Source organism: Cyanistes caeruleus, chromosome Z, assembly GCF_971803275.1.
Source record: "Cyanistes caeruleus chromosome Z, bCyaCae1.hap1.1, whole genome shotgun sequence".
In the NCBI taxonomy this organism is placed as follows: Eukaryota; Metazoa; Chordata; class Aves; order Passeriformes; family Paridae; genus Cyanistes; species Cyanistes caeruleus.
Genome location: NC_141732.1, coordinates 35,561,682 through 35,579,912, shown reverse-complemented (window position 1 = coordinate 35,579,912; position 18,231 = coordinate 35,561,682). Strand labels below are relative to the sequence as shown.

Genomic DNA, 18,231 nt, shown 5'->3' with positions numbered 1-18,231 from the left:
CACAGGGGTAATGACATTTGAAGGTTTCAGTGGCAAAATACCAGAGAGCATTACTGTTGGCTGACATAATGGTGTAATGTGGGAAAGCACATCATATTGCAGCCTCTTGCAACCACCAGCCCTCCCTCCTGCAGCTTGAAGGAAAAGTAGAAAATTCAATCAAAGCTCCAAAGCAAGTTTTGTTCTGCCTGTTTCTTTATACCATATCCCACAGCTTCAGGAGCAAAACGCCTATCTACAATAACGAGGTTCTAAGGCCTTCCTGAAAACAAGGCTGCAATTGCTTCAAGAGGTATGGCTTTTCATGACAAAATGAATTATGTATCTAGATAAGAACACTCCCAAGGGTGACATGAATTGAAAGGTCTCTATTGCACTTATTCATAGAGAGGAGAGTCAGCAAGCAGGCAGGAGAGCAAACCAGGTTTCAGGGAAACTGTTACACGCCCCATGTAACAGAGAAACACAGCAGTGTTGACATTGTTGTGTCAACAACAATTGTAATTAAATTAAATTGTAAATTTAATTTAATTACTGCCATCAGTCACTACATAACTTCCTTAAACTCTATGCATTTTGATGCCACCACACTTCAAAGGCCTGAAATGGTCCATTTAAAATGGCTTTTAGCTAAGATTATTCTCATATACTTGAAAAATTAGTCACTTGGTTAAACTTGGAAACAACTTGATAATATCTGACTCAAGATCCTAGCCAATGATTAGCAGAGGAATTGACCCAGGGTTTTTTAAGCTGTAAACCTTGGAACAGATGTCAGGAAACAGCTGTGTAGACCTGCTAGTAAATAGAAAACAGTTCTCTCCAGAACAAACTGGGAGCCAGAGGGAAGCCAGGCACCCATAAAGAAAGACATTTTATAGTTTTGCCTGGTGGAAGGCAACGAAGAGGCTGGAGATGGGTCATCTGCATTTTGAGGGGAGGACTGGGGTGCTCCAGTTTAAGGTACACGGAAGTCTTCAGTTGGAAAGTATGGAGGACATCACACATGGTACTTGAGCCTTGTGTGTTAGTATGAGGCAGTCAAATGCATACAAGATATCTGCAAAATCTGGCAGGCAGATCTATGCCTACCAGGTAGGTGCGGGTGCTGTATTCACAGAGAAAGTCACAAAGTCCTGGAAATGCCCAGGACTAGCTGGATTTTGCCAGTCCTGAAGAGACAAGAGTGAAAGTGGAGGAAAAAAATATCAATGACTGGCACAGCTGCTGGTCTTTCACATCTCTGGCTGGAGATATGATGGAGACTATTGCCTCCTTTTGTGTGACAGGAGAAGGTAGAACTGATAGCCATTGATCAAAAAGGAATTGATAGATCATGCTAGATCACATGCCCACACCCATGCCCATGCATCTGCTCAATTGAAAACCTGACTGTCCTTACAATCTAGAACAAGGCAGGGATGGCCAAGACCATGGGTCCAGACTCAGTAAACATTCCCCTGTGAGGGAAGGGCTCAGAACTCAGTGGGTATGTCCACAAGGCAAAACATTCCTGGCTCTGAAATTATATCCTTAGCATTTTCTGATCTTTTCTTCCAGGGTTTAATTCTACATCTCCTCTTTCCTGGCAGCAGAAAAACAGAATTAGTGCAGCAGGAGTAAGACAGATGAGGAAAACTCCTGTGCTGTCCTCCATGCACTTCCTTAAAAGCATGGCCTAATCTTCCAGTCTGTTCTTTTCTGTTCTTGGCAATCCTTTGCCCTCACACCAGCAAGGTCAAACCCATCCCTTGGTGACAGCTACAAGGGCTGCTTTCCCTGTTCATCTGTGAGGAGCTGGTGTATTTTTTTGTTTTGTTTATGTCTCAACATATTACGTTTTTTGTTATGTCTCAACAATGGTTGTCAGAGGCACGTAGGGAGGGGTTGCCACGTGTGCCACATCCATGAGTCAGCCAGGAGAAGATGGAGGAAAGCCTTATCTCTGAGGAGACTTTGCCAGGCCACCAAGTCCTGTCTCATATGGGACAAGCCAGTAGGGGACCACTGAAGAACTGTACCCCAGAGACATTCTCCAGTCAGATGGCAAAAGGTATCCTGCATGGGATGCAGTGGGACATCGGACTGGGCCGGTGGTCTCCTGTCAGCAAGCAGGCTTGGACAGGAGCCAGGGGCATAAAAAGTAACTGCACCCCCAAGCTCTGGGGTCTGTTCTGGCCCTTGTCTTTTGACTCTTTTGGAGGCTTTTCGAACTTGATTTTGGACTCCTGCCTTTTGGCTCTCCTGCCCTCGCTGGCTCCTGCTCACCCTCGTGTCTGTCCTGTCTCCCTGTGTCCCTGACCAGCGCCCTCCTGCTTGATCTCTTCATCCCTGCCTGAATCTCTTGCATCCAACCCTGCCTGCCTCCAAGCCTGACCACCAGTGTGATGCTCGCTACAGCCCTGTCCAGGCTCCTGGAGCTCCTGCCTGAGCCCCCCTCACCTCGTGTCTGCCCCCCGTGGTCGCAGCAGCCGTGCCTGGGCAGGCAGCAAGCGCAGCACCGCCCTGGGACATGGACTGCACTCCCCGACCCCCAGTGGTAATGCCCTCTGTTCCCTGTCTCCCCTCTCTCTCTCCCTCTCTCCCATTTTTCTTCCTCTTGCTCTGTATTCTCTAGCCCTCTTTAGTGGGGTGACCCCTTTTAATTTTGTCTTTTAGTTACCAGTAAATGGTTCTCAGGTACAATGTTTTCCTCATTCGGCTTAATTTCCTTCCTGACCATTCATTATTAAAAGTAGTTCCCCACAATAGAATGCAACATCACCTCTAGCATCCTCTCTGATTATGACTATGACTTGGACCCATCCAGCAACCCTGTGAGCAGAGAAGCCTTGCTGCTGAAAGGATCAAACTACAGTGCTCATGGATAATACTTCCTTGGAGACACAGGCTTTAATCTTCACTCAATCTACCCTAGCCCCACCCTGCCCTGAATTAGCAAGCTCTATTTCTGGGTCTCCACTGATGTTGCTGAGCACAAAAATAGGATGCTCTCTGGTGAGGTGGGGCATGGGGGAAACAAGTAATGAGCTTTGGTCTCCCAAGCAACAACCTTGACCTAGCCACCAGACCTTTTCTGGCAGTATTTCAGGAACTATCCTAAATCCTATTTATTCATTTAGTGCTTTGAAGATGTTGCTCCCACAAAGTCCTACGCCCATGTGTCTGCTGACAGAGGTAAAGGCAAATCTGATTTTACAAAGAAGTTCTGCCCCTTTTACTTAAACTGCAGGAAGAAAACTCCCACTAAACATCTCTCTGTGTCCTACTTGTAACTCCTAGTTACTAGATCAGCTTGGAATCTTTAACAATTCCATTCACTGTGGGAAGTGTCAGGAGCAGCAATCCCAAATCGGGGTAAATGTGAAAGACCAGGAATCTGATTGCTGATAATTCAACTGCTCTGAGGCAGAGCTCAGATGTGACTGGCACATTCCGGAGAGGAAGTAGCTCATTTGCACTCTGCTCTGGGTAGCTGCCCCAGGCCAGAAAAATGCACCAGTGTTTGGAGCATGTGTTTGGAGCCTCTCAATATCCCTTACTTACACAGCAACATACTGTGTATGTAAGTGTACTCAGTATGGATACTGAGGTCTGTATCAGTCACTTCTAAGTGCTCCTCATACATTTTAAAACTTGTATGATGTTTTCTTCAGCAGAGGAGAGTAAACAAAACTTGTGGTTTGGATGCCTGATTGATCTTCAAGAAGTATGAAATATTTGCTCTCGTACAATTGATTTTCTTACTTTTCTTTGCCAGAGGCATTATGTAACATACTATCTGGACAGCAGTTTTAACATCTAGGAATTGTCATCTGTCCCAGGACAATCAGAAGATGATCAGGTGCTGTTGTCATAACAAATATGGATCTAATAAAACCACAGATAGTCAGAAAGTCTTCTAAAAAGTCAGTGAGAACAGCTATTTGTTCTTTGCAGGCATACTCTGATGTCACCTATATTAAAAGGATAGCAATGATTTGCAATTCATAATTTGAAGAGCATTCAGTACCATTTTTGAATGTTTTGTGTCATCTGATGTTAGAGAAGCACCTTAGGATTATTTCAGAGATGTTTTGGAAGACATTCTGCTGAAGTGAAACTGGATTAATTTCAAGGGCTGATTAAGGACAGGGTAAACAAGACAGATAGGTAAGATAGATGTTTTACCTTGATTTTGTCACTGAACAGTGATATATCATATCATTTATCATATTATATCATATCATATATATCATATCATGCTAGCAGTTATCATATGACCCAGATTTGTTAACACAGTTAATCACAAGAAAAACAGAGCATCTGCACTGTGACCAGATACGGTCTTGCTCCAGTGAAATATGAGGGGAAGGAGGAAAGTGTTGTGCTCAGGTATTCACATTGATCAAGTTGGATGCTGAATGCTTCCCACTGGTATTCCTGTTTCTATTCTATCTTTTCAGAAAACATCAGGTTTTGCATGTGGAATGAATAACTGGGTTAGAGCCACTCTAAGTCCAGTAATTTCAGTCATTCAGGGCTAAATGCTTTCTGCTTTTTGTGAGCTCAGAATGAGATATTCACTGCTCCTCCTTCTGGAAATGGTCCAGGTGAAAGAAGTAAATACTTTGGAGGCAGATGAAAACCTCAGATACTGGCAGAGGGGCTTCCAACCACCCTTCTTCTTTTCTCCTATGGTAGGGACTAGACCTGGCACTGGGCAGATGCTGTGACAGTCTACAAGGGGCAATGGCTTTTGCTTTTTACTTTTGCTGTTGTACAGAGACAGCAAATAAATACAGAAGCAGACAAAAGATTATGGTACTTGTGTTTTGAAACTCTTCTTCCATATGCTTTTAAAGAATAGAAGTGGGAGTTTGAAAAGTAAAACCCTTCTATTATTTCATTTGATAGTATTTTTCTGTAAAGATAAAGCATCCAAGACTCTTGGCTTTGGGAAAAGCATCACTGATCACAGGGAATGAAACTGTAAGGGCTGCCATGAAGGAGAATTTCTGTTTCATGAAAGAGATTGAGCGAGGTCCTGACTCTGACAAGGTACCAGGCAGGACCATGAAAAGATAGGGGATAAAAGCCCTCCAAAAGCTCAAAAAGGGACAGAGTAAAGAGATGGCATCTGCTGAGAACATACTCGAAGACAGCAAAAAATGTAATAGGGATTAATCTAATTTTCTTTCTAGTCAGAACAACTAATGCCATATGTTCATAACATAAAACAATCTGTAACTCCCGAAGGTAACAAAGCACTACACTGCTTCCCTGTCCTGGTAATTTCCAGTCTCATTTGCTGTATGAATAAATCCAAGAAATCACCCCAAGCAATTGCTGCAAAAGTACTAACTACAGTGCAAAGTGTTCATGCTTACTGAAATGGCGTAGGCGTGGAAAAGAACAGCAAGCAGGGGACACAGCTGGAAAACATCATCATAATGAAGCCCTAAGCAGCAACTTGTTGCTTTTAAAAAAACAGAGGAGGTTGGCAAAATAAGATGCAGTTTTGCTAACTGGAGATAATTTTATTTTTATTGATTTTTATTGATACATCCAGCCAAAATGTCAAGCATGATGTTAAGCATAGGAAGTGCCAGTTCCTCATACTATGAACCTCATGTTCCCCTTTCAAACACTGTCTACATACCAGCTTCCTGGTGTTCCCCACTTTGTGCTAAAAACTCCTTTTTAAGCAAAAAAACCTACTGATCCAAAATCAGTGGAGTTATTTTGGAGACAGCTGGCAGAAAACAAGGATTTGCAGCACTTTGGAATTATTTTGGAATGGAAAACAATCAAAAATTATTAACCACTTCTCCTGTGCAAGGGGAAGCCTCAAATTGCAAGGTATAAAAAGTGTTTACAGAAGAACCAAATCATTTGAATTTGGCCTGAGACATCTGAACATCTCATTTAAAGATTTGGCTTTTGGGCACAAGCATGCTTTATCTGCTTTTACAAAGTACTTTGGAAGTGATACTTCCTCAGAGCATGGGCCAGGATGGACAGAGAGCTGCTAAGTCGGAGCCTATTGCAGCTTTGGTCTAATGCTGAAGGAGTTCAGCCATGGGTGCTGCTGGCTGTTTTTCTGTGTGTCTCTACCTTCTGTGCTACCTGGGCCTGAACTCAAAGCCTGCATAGCTTCAGGTCAATACAAGTGCAAAGAGCTGTGTGAGGTTTTCAAAGCAGGCATTTTAGGGTCTGTCTCTGCACAGTGTCACCCTGTCCTCACAGTGGTGGGACTGCAGCACAGGAAAACAGAGGTGGGTGAAATAAGTTCCGCACAGCCTTAGCATTGGCTGTGGATTGATCCGTCTTTCTGAAAAACTGGCTGATTTTGGTAGGAACTAAATATTAAATTTGGAGATTAATTTTTTTTATGTCTATGAGCCCAAACTAGCAAGTTTTCCTGAGGCATTATTGAAGACTTTCCTACAGCTGTGAATGATAGATTTGATTCTGGTCACTGCTTTATTTGGTACCGCTGGAAGTGGGACCACATGACCACAACTGTGTAATCTTAAGGAGGCTCCAGCTAAAGGGAAGAGTTTTAGTTAGGAATCTGCATTGACTTTCAGGACTTTGTTCCTTAGTGACTTCGTAACGCATGATTTCCTTAATTATACGGTTGCTTTTGGATAGAAAACACTGTTTAATGAAACAGATCAAGGATATGAAGACTTTAAAGGAATTCAGGCATATGTCTATTGCCAAGAAAGGAACTCATCCTTTCCTGAGAAATGGCCATATAACCATTACCAAAACCAAATCCTTGTCCACTATTATTTACCTAAAATAATAGAATCATTTAGGTTTGAAAAGACCTCTAATATAATCGGGTTCAACTTTCACCTAACATGGATCCCAATGTCTTCATAAAAAAATAATAATACTATATATAGTATTATAATACTACTAATATTTTTTTTTATTAAAAAAAAATAGCCCTTACACTGTAGAGCTAAATACTTCAAATACAATTTTCAGATTAATCGCCTAGTCCTTTAATTTCAAAAGTCAGAGCCTGAACTTTTTCAAAGGTTCTAATTAAAATAACAGTATTTGTTAATAACAGTATTTGTTTAATTTTGATTTAATTGCTGAACCAGGAAATGGTTACGTCTTCCTATGTAATGCACTGGATGTGCGCAATAATAGGGACTGGAAGGTGCATGAAATCCACATTAAATTACTGTCATTTGTAATGCAAAACAAATCTGTATAATCACATAGGTTTTTAGAAAGAGAAAAAAACAATTTGTCTTTTACCTGAGCTGTATCATGCAGGGTTTATGATTTTACCCAGTGATTAGCGCAGTCAGACCAGTAATTTAGTTGTGTAACACATCTGGAGTTCTCTGCATTTCTGTACATACTTTCCTCAAATAACAAACTCCAGTTTTCTACTTACAAAGACTCTTGGTAAAAGTAACTTTAAAGAGAAAAATTAAAAGTAAGTAAAATCATGACTGCAGCAAGACGTACTTCCCGCAAAGCATGATTAAGCTACAGTAGGAAGGGTAAGTTTAGGACACAGTTGCTACTGCATAGCCATGGTCTGAAAGTCTCTTAGGAGCTACACTCTAGAGGTTTTAAATGCCAGTAGGGACTTTAAGTACTTTGCAGAGAAAGAATCCTTGTCCATAATGTTGACTTGTGCTGGATTCTAGCCAAACTGTTGAGTTTCTAGATGTCATGTGACTTCAACTCTTTTGATTTAAATGATTGAGTTTATTTCTGTGCTATGGGTGATTAATGTTTTAAACAGAAACAGAGGCATTGTTCCCTGGTTCAGCCTTTTCCTTTCACTGGCATCTCTGTGGAAGGGCAGGATTCCACTTTTGAAATATTGTGGTGCCTTTCTTTGCATAGATGTATGCTGTTGAAAACTGGGTTTTGAAAATAAATATTTTCTGCAAAAGGGAGGGTGTATTAGAGAAGGATGGGAGCTGATACGCTGCTGGACAAGGAGCAGCTAGCTACTAATGTGAATGCAAACCCCAAGAAAGCTGAGGGAGAGCACAGGGCCAGCCTGTCCATCTGGAACCTTTCTTGGCACAGAAAGTGGATTGCTCACTGTGGAAAGGAAAGCTCTACCCACAACCCTGCGGCAGGAGCAGCAGGGTTCTGGTGCTCAAAATTGCTGAGCAGCCTGCTGCTGATTCCTAGGCCAAGTCTTGTCACTTGCTCTTTACAGAAAAATAAATTGACTTGTTTTTATCATTTATTAACATGATGGTTGGTAGGCTACTGAAAAATGGGAATCTCTTGTCTGGGGAAGTTGGATGTGTGGGGTAAGAGAGTCTCTGTTTTGGGCAGCTTTATAAACAGAGAGAATGCAGAGCACATAACAAGGAAGGGGTGACCCACTTTGCAAAGGTACAAAAAAGGAACTGTCTTGTCCCACTTTCATCCTTCTGATTATTTAATTTGAGAGGTGCTTTGTTTGTTATAGTTTGATGTTCCCCTTAACTAAGAGAAACTAAGGTATGATTTCCACATTACTCTGTAAATATGTTCCAGATTGCAAAAGCTAATGGTTTTCTTGGTGTCATATGAGACCAGTTCTCCCTTACTACCTCAAAAAGGACACTCCAACAGCAGCTGTGATGTTTTCCCATATTATTAGAGTTCAATAGTTAAAGCCAAGGTCAGAAGGAGAAGAAAGTACAGCATGTTAGGCATGAGTAGTTTCGAAATAGCAAAGGCTATGAGGGTGCAGATCCAGAGAGGTGTGGATGCATGTTTGTTTTTAAAAAATAAGGCCCTAATAATATAATGCAGATTTTTAAAGCATGTGGATGCAGATTTTAAAGTCACATTTTCAAAGTATCTCTGCACCTACATGGATGAGGACCAATAACAGTGGCTCTTCAGCAGATCAGCAAGGGATCTTTCTACTTCAAGATCAAATGATCTGCATCTTGCACAAACCACATGCTTTAGAAAATTTGTTTATTCCTGTAACCTGCTGCTAACCATGCTGATTCTTCAAAACCTGAATGAGCTTTCCAAATGTACTCCTTTTCCTCATATTAATTCTGAGGATTTTAACTGAACCAGAGATCACACTGAAAAACTCAGTGATCATGGCCTGGCATATCCAGTTCAGCAGCTAAAACATCCCATTTGAGATCCCCTGTAAGACCATTGAGGAAAAGATACTATGTTCATTTATTAGAGTAAGGATAAGGTTTTTCAGAACCCAAGGTCATGTAAAAGCACACAGCCCAGCTTTGAGCACTTGCTGAACAAGGGCTGTTTGGGTGCAGAAAGCAAATGGATAAGCAGTCTCCCTGCAAATTTGGAGTGGAGCAAGGAGTCAGGGACAGGGTTTTAAACTAGAAGTACTGTGGAATGGAGATAACAACCTAAATGTAAATGCAGAAGTAGCAGACAAGGGTGGAAAAAAGTGCTATTGGGTAGCCAGAGCAAGATAGACCTCAAGAATGGTGAAACAAGGTGGAGAAGCTCACCTCTACAGTGAGCAAATCTATTAAATCTGGGGAATACGCAGGACCAATTGAAACTGCACATAGTCATGGAAAAATAATGTTCCTAGAAAACTGAGATGTTGGGGAACATTTCTCACCACCAGAAGCTCTTCAGGAGCAGTTATGTGAAGGATCCACTTGGATGTGAGAGGCCTCTGTCTGGATGGGCAAGAGGTGCTGGACAGTCTGTTGATCAGCTTCAGTGAAGAGGACAACAGGTGTAATTCTGTGGTAGGAGTGCATGACAGACCATCCAAAGATAGTGGAGACTTCTTAAAACAATTCAGGGAAACCTTTGTATTACAAACCCTCATTGTCACCAGGAGTTTGATCTACCCTGATGACTGCTGAAAAGGCAGTACATATATAATGTATAATTAGGGGTGGTGCACAGTGTGCTTCACTAACAATGCTGAACTGTTTGGGAACATGATAATCAGTGACAACCTAGGCTGGAATTATTGTCAAGTTGTGATGCTCAGGACCATAAACAGAGTGAGGACTAAGAACAACAGAGCATAGACCTTGGACTTCAGGTTAACAGACTTTTCATTTTTGGGGGGAACTAGTAGCTGGAATCCCACCAGGGATAATCTGAAAGATAAAGCAGCACAGGAAAACTGCAATGGCTTCCAAATGCAAGAAATAGGTAAGCATACTAGTAGATGAGTGTGGCTAAACTGTGAACTCATTTTAGGGCTTCAGTGAAGAAGAGAGAGGGTTGTGGGAAGCAGAGACAGGCTACAAAATGAAAATTTGGGAGCACTGTCTGGTCCTTATTGTTGGTATCAGAAATGTTATAACTCATTAATTGAGACTGGTGAGGGAATCAAGGGCAACTGGAAGAGTTTCTATCACTACGCAAACACTACACAAACAGCTGAACAAGGCAAACATGGACTTGCTGCTGGAAAGAGGGGATGATTTAGTGACAGTGAGCAGTGATAAGGTCAAGGCAGTATGTACTTCGCCTCAGTTTGCACTATCAAGGTCTCTGACATCTCTGTGTTTAAAGATGGTTCAAGGATGATGAACATGACCAGAAATAGGTAAGGAAGGACTCACAGATTGATTGTGAGATCTGAACTGCCCAAATCCATGGGATCATCAAGAATCCTAAAGGTATCATTGCAAGACCAAGGAGATGGACAGATGATGCATCCACCTCTAAAAAGTTTAAAAGGATAATCCACAGAACAACAGCTTTGTCATTCTGACTGTGTACCTGGATAAATCGGGCAGGAAGTCCTCAGGGACCACTTCTGGACAGCTGAAGAAGAGGGCTGGTACTGGGAACAGCCATCCAACATTTAATAAGAATAAATCATGTCTGATCAACATGATTGTCTTCAATAACAAAATATTTCCAATGAATGAAATAGAATGTAATTTCCAGAATGAGAGAGTAGTGGATATCACTAAAAGCAACTTTAGGAATTCTCTGATAAGCAGAAATTGTCTGTTACTGCAGCATCAAAGTCTGTAAAAATACATAATTATTCATAGCTTTTCTTGGTACAAATCCTACCTTTTATAATAGAAGACTGTATTAGTAGAAACTGTTCAGGTTAAAGCTAATGGACTGGCCATAGGCAAATGTACCCCCTAACAAATTCTAAATGGGATTTGATATGTATTATACAGAGCAGTTATGTCAACAGTGATTCAAGATGTCTTGTGTCTCCTCCTTACACAAGTTTCTCTCAGAATTGTGTCTGTCTCCAGTGTTCTAGGTATATGCTCAGAAAGAGGTTTTATTGCTTTTTGGAAGCTCCTGTATGACTTGAAGCCAAGACCCCTGCTGATTTTTGTGAAGATGTGTATGTTTTTCAGAGGTTTTCAGGAACTCTTGCCTGTGGGTGCCACTGTCCTTACTGTTGCATGCTTATCCTCCTTCCCCAGAGTCAGGCTTAGTTTTAAAGCCTTGAAGAGAAATAATGAATGCTTTGAGTACAAATTGTGTCTAGAACATGTACGTTAGTCATGATTTGTACTCACAGGTCTTTCAGGTAGTGTTCATTCTTTTTTATTTTTTAAAATAGGACTTTATTCTCTCTACCCTAGAATAAGGCCCTATGAGACCAAGGTAAAGGGGTGGTTCTGTAAAAACAGAGACTGTAACAATGTCTCTCTGGCCCACAGTCCCAAGATGATGATCTGTTCCATAGTTTTCAGTACATATTAAAAATGCTCCGGTGACATACTTGAATTTTGACTGTTGTTTCCTGAATTGCTCTTCAGATAGAGAGAAAAGGGAATGTGGGAAGGATTTGTGTAATAGCAGGGAGGTAGGGTGATGCAGAAGAAGAAGGATTAATTTTCTGCAGTGTTGATTCTGTGTCCTCTCAATCCTTGCAGTTACCTGCTTATCTAGTATTTCCAGTGCCTTTTTATGGGTCATGTAGGTCCTTTTCATACATGCACATGGTGAAGTCCAGGCTGACATTCCTGACATTGCTGAATGCAAAACTGGAGTACCAAGAGTAGTCAGTCTTCAAATTTGCTTTGAACAACTCTTGAGAGGCATCATACATGGTGCACAAAGCAGTGAAAATCGACTTACCTATTAGTGGGACAGAGTCAGAGGTTGCAGGCATGATCTCAGCCACAAGCAGCATGAATACAGTCAAGGAAAGAAGGACAGTGATACCTGGAGGGAGTGAACATATTTGGGAAGAGTGAGGAAAATGAACTCTGCAGCTGCTCCTCTGATGTCTTTGCTGTTAAATATAGCTTTGTCCTGATATATGGCTAGGCCAAACCCATGATTTCATGTATGTCAGTGAAGATTAGAGCTTCCACAAAGTGCAAGCGTTTTTAGATGCAACTCTATCTGCTCTATTTTCACTTCTCTCTAATACACACAAACCCTTGCTTCTCTCAAAGTAATGGAAAAATCTTTTTTGCTGTGTGAAACGAAGCTTGCAAAACTGGTTAACTATAGCGCTTTTCCAAAACATTGCACAAAGCTCAAATGGTTGTTAAGGGAGAGACTTACACAGACAGCAGCCTAGGTTTTGCTATCACATATTATATAACACCCCTCAAAAACATGTAGTCTGTTATAAAAGAAGCTCTTTGCTCTATCTGGAAAGGCTGTTGCTAAACCTATCCATCCTGGTACTGAGAAATCATTAGCTCCTATTTTTGTGTCAACATAGTACTTCAGCTCAAAAAATTATTTTCCTTATGTGCATCCTATATTTCATAGACAGTAATTGTACCCCTGATAGCCTGTGTTTTACTTCTTGTAAAGCAGGCTGCTCAGATACCTTTTATTTTTTAACCAAAAAAAACCCACTGAAGACACTTCATCAACTTAGAAGTCTCTTTCCTGAGACAGAATCATGGACAATTAACTTGTAAGATCTCATCTGAGCCAGTCTGATGTATTTACAGCTGTCCCCTATCTTCTCTTGGAAGAGCCCTTCCCATTTTTATCAACACACACAATAGCAAATCTCATTTAGCTCTTCCATGGCTGTATTCATAGGGGACTCATGGCAAGGTGTTTTGGGAGCTGAACTTTGAAGGTGAAAATCTGGTGCCCAGCTGCTGCTGTCCACAGCCCTTCACTCTTTGTTTCCTAGTATGTTCCATAATGTATGTTCAGTATGCTCTGAAAAAGACAGTCACAGTGAGCTGTGAAATGCATTGAGATGTACTAAAGAACATAACAGGCATGACAGACTACTATCACTACTGCCTGTGCCAGCAACAAGTTCAGCTTTCCCCCAGTCCAAGAGTTGTTATATGTGTAGCACAGGATGTGTGAATGCCATACAGAAAGCTATTACGCTTGTTCCTGCAATGAGAAAAGTACTTCTATTGCTCTTCTAGTGAAACTTTTATTCATCAAGCACTATAGCACCATGAAGTATTTATTTTCCTATTTTATGGGATGTTTACGAAATAAATGAGTATTTCAGCACTTACCTAAAGAAATCTTCTCCCCAGAATCAGCTGGCAAAAGGAATACAAGCAGTGCTAAGCCAGATATGAGAACACAGGGAATGAGTAAGTTCAAGCCATAATAGAGGGTGCGTCGACGCATGGTGATGGTGTACGTCACATCTGGGTATGGTTCTTTGCAGCATTCATAATACATCTCATTCCTCTTCCCTGGGACACCTACAGAGAGGGTGATCACAGCAGTGGGGAGAGGTGCAGGACTCCCAGTTACCTCCCTGGACTGGACCAAGATGTGATGGTTTATGAGCCAATGTGTGTTACCTCTGCTGTTCTTAATCCACCTTCTGGATTAAGAGCCACATTGTGGCTTTCTAGGGTTTACTTTTGTGCCTTCTGAGCCACTTGAACCTACCTTAGCTTATCTAAAGCTCATCATACTAAAGCTCATCTGGGCCAGAACAAAACCTCAGCAAGAAAGATGCGCATTCTGCACATTCCTACATTCTGTGAATGGTCATACTATTGATGTGATATTCACTAGCACATGCAGCAGATTATCTGTGTGACGAGTATCACTGCTTCTTACTTTTCTGTGATCCTCTATCTGCTCTTTTTTTTATCAGGAAAAACAGACAGGGTATGGCTTACTTTTCAAAAAGGATGCCAAGTAAAGCTCAAAATCTGTCATATCTGAAGGTTAAGAGACATAACTGTCCAATAGGGATGTACTGCAGGGCTGCCCATGGTGATCCTGCTGCAGCAAATTGCCTGACATGCTGTGTGATGGGGACTGCAAGAGCACTGGAAATGTCAGGAGAGCTGGAAGAACTCAGTACCTTGTATACTCCATGCCAAAATTGCTCACTTCTCTTTTGTTTCTCTGGACATGACAGATGATGTGACAAAGTGTGCATTTTGGCAGAGGCTTAGCAAAGTTTTCTTAAAAGATACAGCCATGGCTTGCCTGAGGTGCTACTTAATGTTTTTGCTGTATGAGCTAAATAAGTCCCTGTTTTCTACTCCCCTGGTCAGGGTGGAAGGCAGATAAACCACAAAATCTTAATAAAATATGCAAAATGATTGGACAAAAATACCCACTGTAAAGGAGCACTGGACATGAGAATTGCTCTGAAATAGCCAGACTTTAGGAGAACTTCACTATGGAGTCTTTTGCCTTCTCATTAAACTGAATATAATTTCTCAGATGGCCTGAATGGTAAAAATATTGCATGCAGTTGGTCAGGAAAATAAGTTGGATTTATTTCCTTGTCTGTGTATCCAGACTGGAAGATAAAATGTCTTTTTTATAACCTCTCATTGCAGTTGTCTAAGTTCCATCAATTTCTGTAACATTGCTTGTGACTTACAGCTACATAAATGAGTTCAAATTAACTCACTAGAAGCTCACTCTGATTAACTAGTTCTGGGCATAAGTTCTTTTGAAAACACAGGTATCTTCCAAAGCATAGAAGAGAGGCATACTGATCTGTGGATTCTGTAAACTGGTAGTCACTTTGATGCTTTTCTGGCTGAGAAAGATCCATTTATGTAAAAGTTTTGCTGAGATACTTTTTGCACCAATCAGTTTTGCTGATGAATTAGAGTAAATGTGAGAGTAGTGTTCCATGCACCTACATGAGACACATTCAAGTTTAGTACTGACAAACTGCTCAGATGTGTCAGGACTAGTAGCTTTCATTTATGTACTCACTGTCAAGCAATTGCTTCAGAGCACAGTGTTTTCAGACACAGTTCAATGAACGTTGCTGAAAGGCTGTCTCTGATATGTGATTTTTTTTCCCCTCTATTTTTTGCTTCTTCTTAGATCTATATTTTTAATACCTGTATTCTACGTCCAATTGATTGATTATTTCTATATTTTTGAGGTTTGCTCTTGAAAATTAGACTATTGAAAATTCAAAGGTTGGCTAACTTACCCACTAAATCCCATTCTCCATTTGAGATGTAGTTGGAAATATCAGCCTCAAGCATCTGCAGGTCAATCAACCAGCCACTGTGAGTCCAGGAGCCAAACTTCAAATCACACTTCTGCACATCAAAGGGGAACCAGCGGACATCAATGTAACACGTGCTTTTCAAAATGCCTGTAGATAGAGCATAGTCATAGTCATGATCAAGCATGTGCAGGGTGCATTCCATCTTACCCTTATCTGTCTCTCATTGTGAGCAAGTTTCCTCTTCAAAAATTCTGTGTGATACAACACAATCAAACAAGTACTGCAGGTGGAAGGTGCTGCCACAAGTGGAATAACCTTCCTTCCTCCACAGTGAAGATCTCTCTCACTGCATCCTTGAGGTAGGGACATCCTTGCTGGGACATTGTGGCCACCCAGGAGCAGCCCAGCCTGTCTAGCCCTAGCAGATTACAGGCAGTGTTGCTTGGTCTGACAGGCAAGAGTACACCAGGGAATCATCAAGACAAGTGAAAAAAGACTGGGGCCCAACTGGCTGAGACTAATACCAGTTTGTATTTACACCTCTATTTTTAGCTTTAGCCTAGCAAGAAGTTTTTCAATGCTGAGTGAGAGCTGCTCATGGGTCTCATTTGCTCACACCCCTCTCCTCACAACAGAGACCTAGCTGGACTGCACATGAAACATGATGACATGGTGCATACCACCTTACTTCGGATGACACTTCAGGTGGGCCTCTGGATGTTCTGAGCAAACCGCTCAGCAGAGCATTTTACTGATTTATAAAGTGTAAATAGCATTGATAATGGACTTAAATTTTCTTAGTGGATCTGTTTTTCCATTATTATCCATCTGTTTATCCCATTATGAAATGGGCAGCAAAATTTCCACAGATGGCTTTTAAACACCTTGGTTTCATTCATTAAGAAAACCTACTTGAAATTATTTGATTAAAAGTAAACAAATACCCTTTTTGCCCTACCTGGAGGAATATATTGGCAGGATCCAGAGTAGTTCACCAGAACATTTGTGTGAAATGTTGCATCAAATCTTTCATCTGCACTGTAATACAATATAAACAAAACAGAAAACAAAACAAAGAAAAAGCAAGCTGATGTGTGAGTTAAGATATAGCTGTCAACATAAAAATAAACTTTTGGCTGAATTAAGTTCCTACATCTGAGTGAAGTGTATACCCTTGACTAATATCTCAGTTCCTTGTAGTTACAGTCAGCCTGCACCTGGGTAGGCTGCTTGCATGAGCAACCCAATGTCCTTAAAGAAGTGAGAGGCAGAGTGTTGCAGTCTTAGAATAAAGGCAGAAGGAAAAGAAGCAAAAGTGTCACATTAGCTGTATCCAAAAATGGCCAGTCAGGACAGTGGGGCTTTTCTAGGGCACCTGTCAAAATGAGGCAGCTCACCACATAAATAGAGTTAGCTGTTACCTTACCCAGATATCTTGTAACAGCAGTGGTGGCCTGACATAACAATTGTGCAGTCTCCTGAGATGCAGAGAGGACAAGAGTTTGCTTCTAGCATTGGAAGAAACCACTGAAGAGAGCTTCTTTAACAGGCTCGTAGAAGGAGATTCATTGAAACTCCAAGAGCAAAAGGGACAAAGAAAAGAGAATTTCTTTATTCCAACAAGTTGGAGAAAATTAAAGGAGTAATGAGCCAGACACGGACCTGATTCTTAAAGGAGCAGGTCTGCAGACATGTTCCAGAGGGTCTCTTGGGAAGAGATTAACCACAGAGGGCTCCCCTGGCATGTAGATCCTTGCCTGTAGTGGCTCTGTGAAGGTCTATGTTGCATGACTACACCATCCTACATCCCCTTTCTTTCAACAAGATTTTAAAAATTCAGAATATCCATTACTCTTCTGATCTGGTCTTTATCCATGTCTTGAGTCCTCAGTCCTCAGTATTGTCCCCAGCACAAAACAAAAGGGATGATACTGAAAAGCCTAAGTCCAGAATGAGTGATAATTATCAAAGATATAAAAGACAACAAAAAGGGGTTTTATAAATACCAGGGGACAAGGAAAAGACAAAGGATCAGATTGATCCATCACTTGCTGTGGAAGGGAAAAAAACAACAGGGTGCAGAGATCTGTAGTATCCTGCACCCTGTGCACCTCCTCTTTGCAACTCATTCTCACACAGTGGCAGGAGTCCATGGCAGAGCAGGGGACAAACAGGTTAAGGAAATGTAGATAAGACAGATTCTACTCAGCAGAGCTGATGAAATTTACTCTTGAGAACTAAAAGGACTGGCCGAAATACCCTCTGAAGCATTAACAATTATCTGTGAGAGCTTGTAGAGAAGAGGGAAGGGCATGGTGAATTAGGGGTGATCAAAGAGAATTCTGACTTCATTTAAAGGTGAAATTATAGACCCATCAGCCTATCTTCAAAGAAAACGGGGTGAAACCTCTGGCACAGATTTGTGAAGGGCCAACTGCATTAAATCAATCTATTTTTCTTACTAAGAGGAGGCTGGTGATCTAACTGAATTTCAGCATGTTCCTACAAACTACTAAGTAATATGGACCAAGCTGTATGCCTCCTTTTCAGACACTGAAAAGGAAGAGACAGTAAGCAGCAAAGCTGAAGCAAAGAACACTTAAACAATCTAGGTCTCTCCAGGCCTCCTCTGGATATCTTGTGGTTAGGGTTTGGAAGATAGATCATGGGGAACTCTGGAAAATAACAAAATGAAATTTAATCTGGGTAATTAGAAAGTATTACCCTGAAAATTATCAAAGACATAATAGGGAAAATCTAGTAAGACAGCAGAGCAGAACAATATCTGGGGTTTGAAATAGATAAAAAAAAAAAGTTCAGAATTAAGATATTACTAGAGAAAACCCCAAATCCCCTCCTCCTGGAAAGCATTA

At 41.2% G+C, this 18,231-nt stretch overlaps 1 protein-coding gene across 6 annotated transcripts in view; it reads right to left on the bottom strand.

The window, feature by feature from the left end:
* LOC111941714 (neuronal acetylcholine receptor subunit alpha-7-like) overlaps nt 1–18,231 on the bottom strand; it is a 62,629-nt gene that overhangs the window by 7,216 nt on the left and 37,182 nt on the right. For all 6 annotated transcript variants that reach the window (XM_086866753.1, XM_086866752.1, XM_023944887.2 and 3 more), the window contains 4 exons: nt 16,317–16,396; nt 15,338–15,505; nt 13,425–13,619; nt 12,052–12,138 (listed from right to left, as the gene is read on the bottom strand). In XM_086866753.1, coding sequence (XP_086722879.1) covers nt 12,052–12,138; nt 13,425–13,619; nt 15,338–15,505; nt 16,317–16,396 — 530 coding nt within the window. The remainder of the gene's footprint in view (nt 1–12,051; nt 12,139–13,424; nt 13,620–15,337; nt 15,506–16,316; nt 16,397–18,231) is intronic.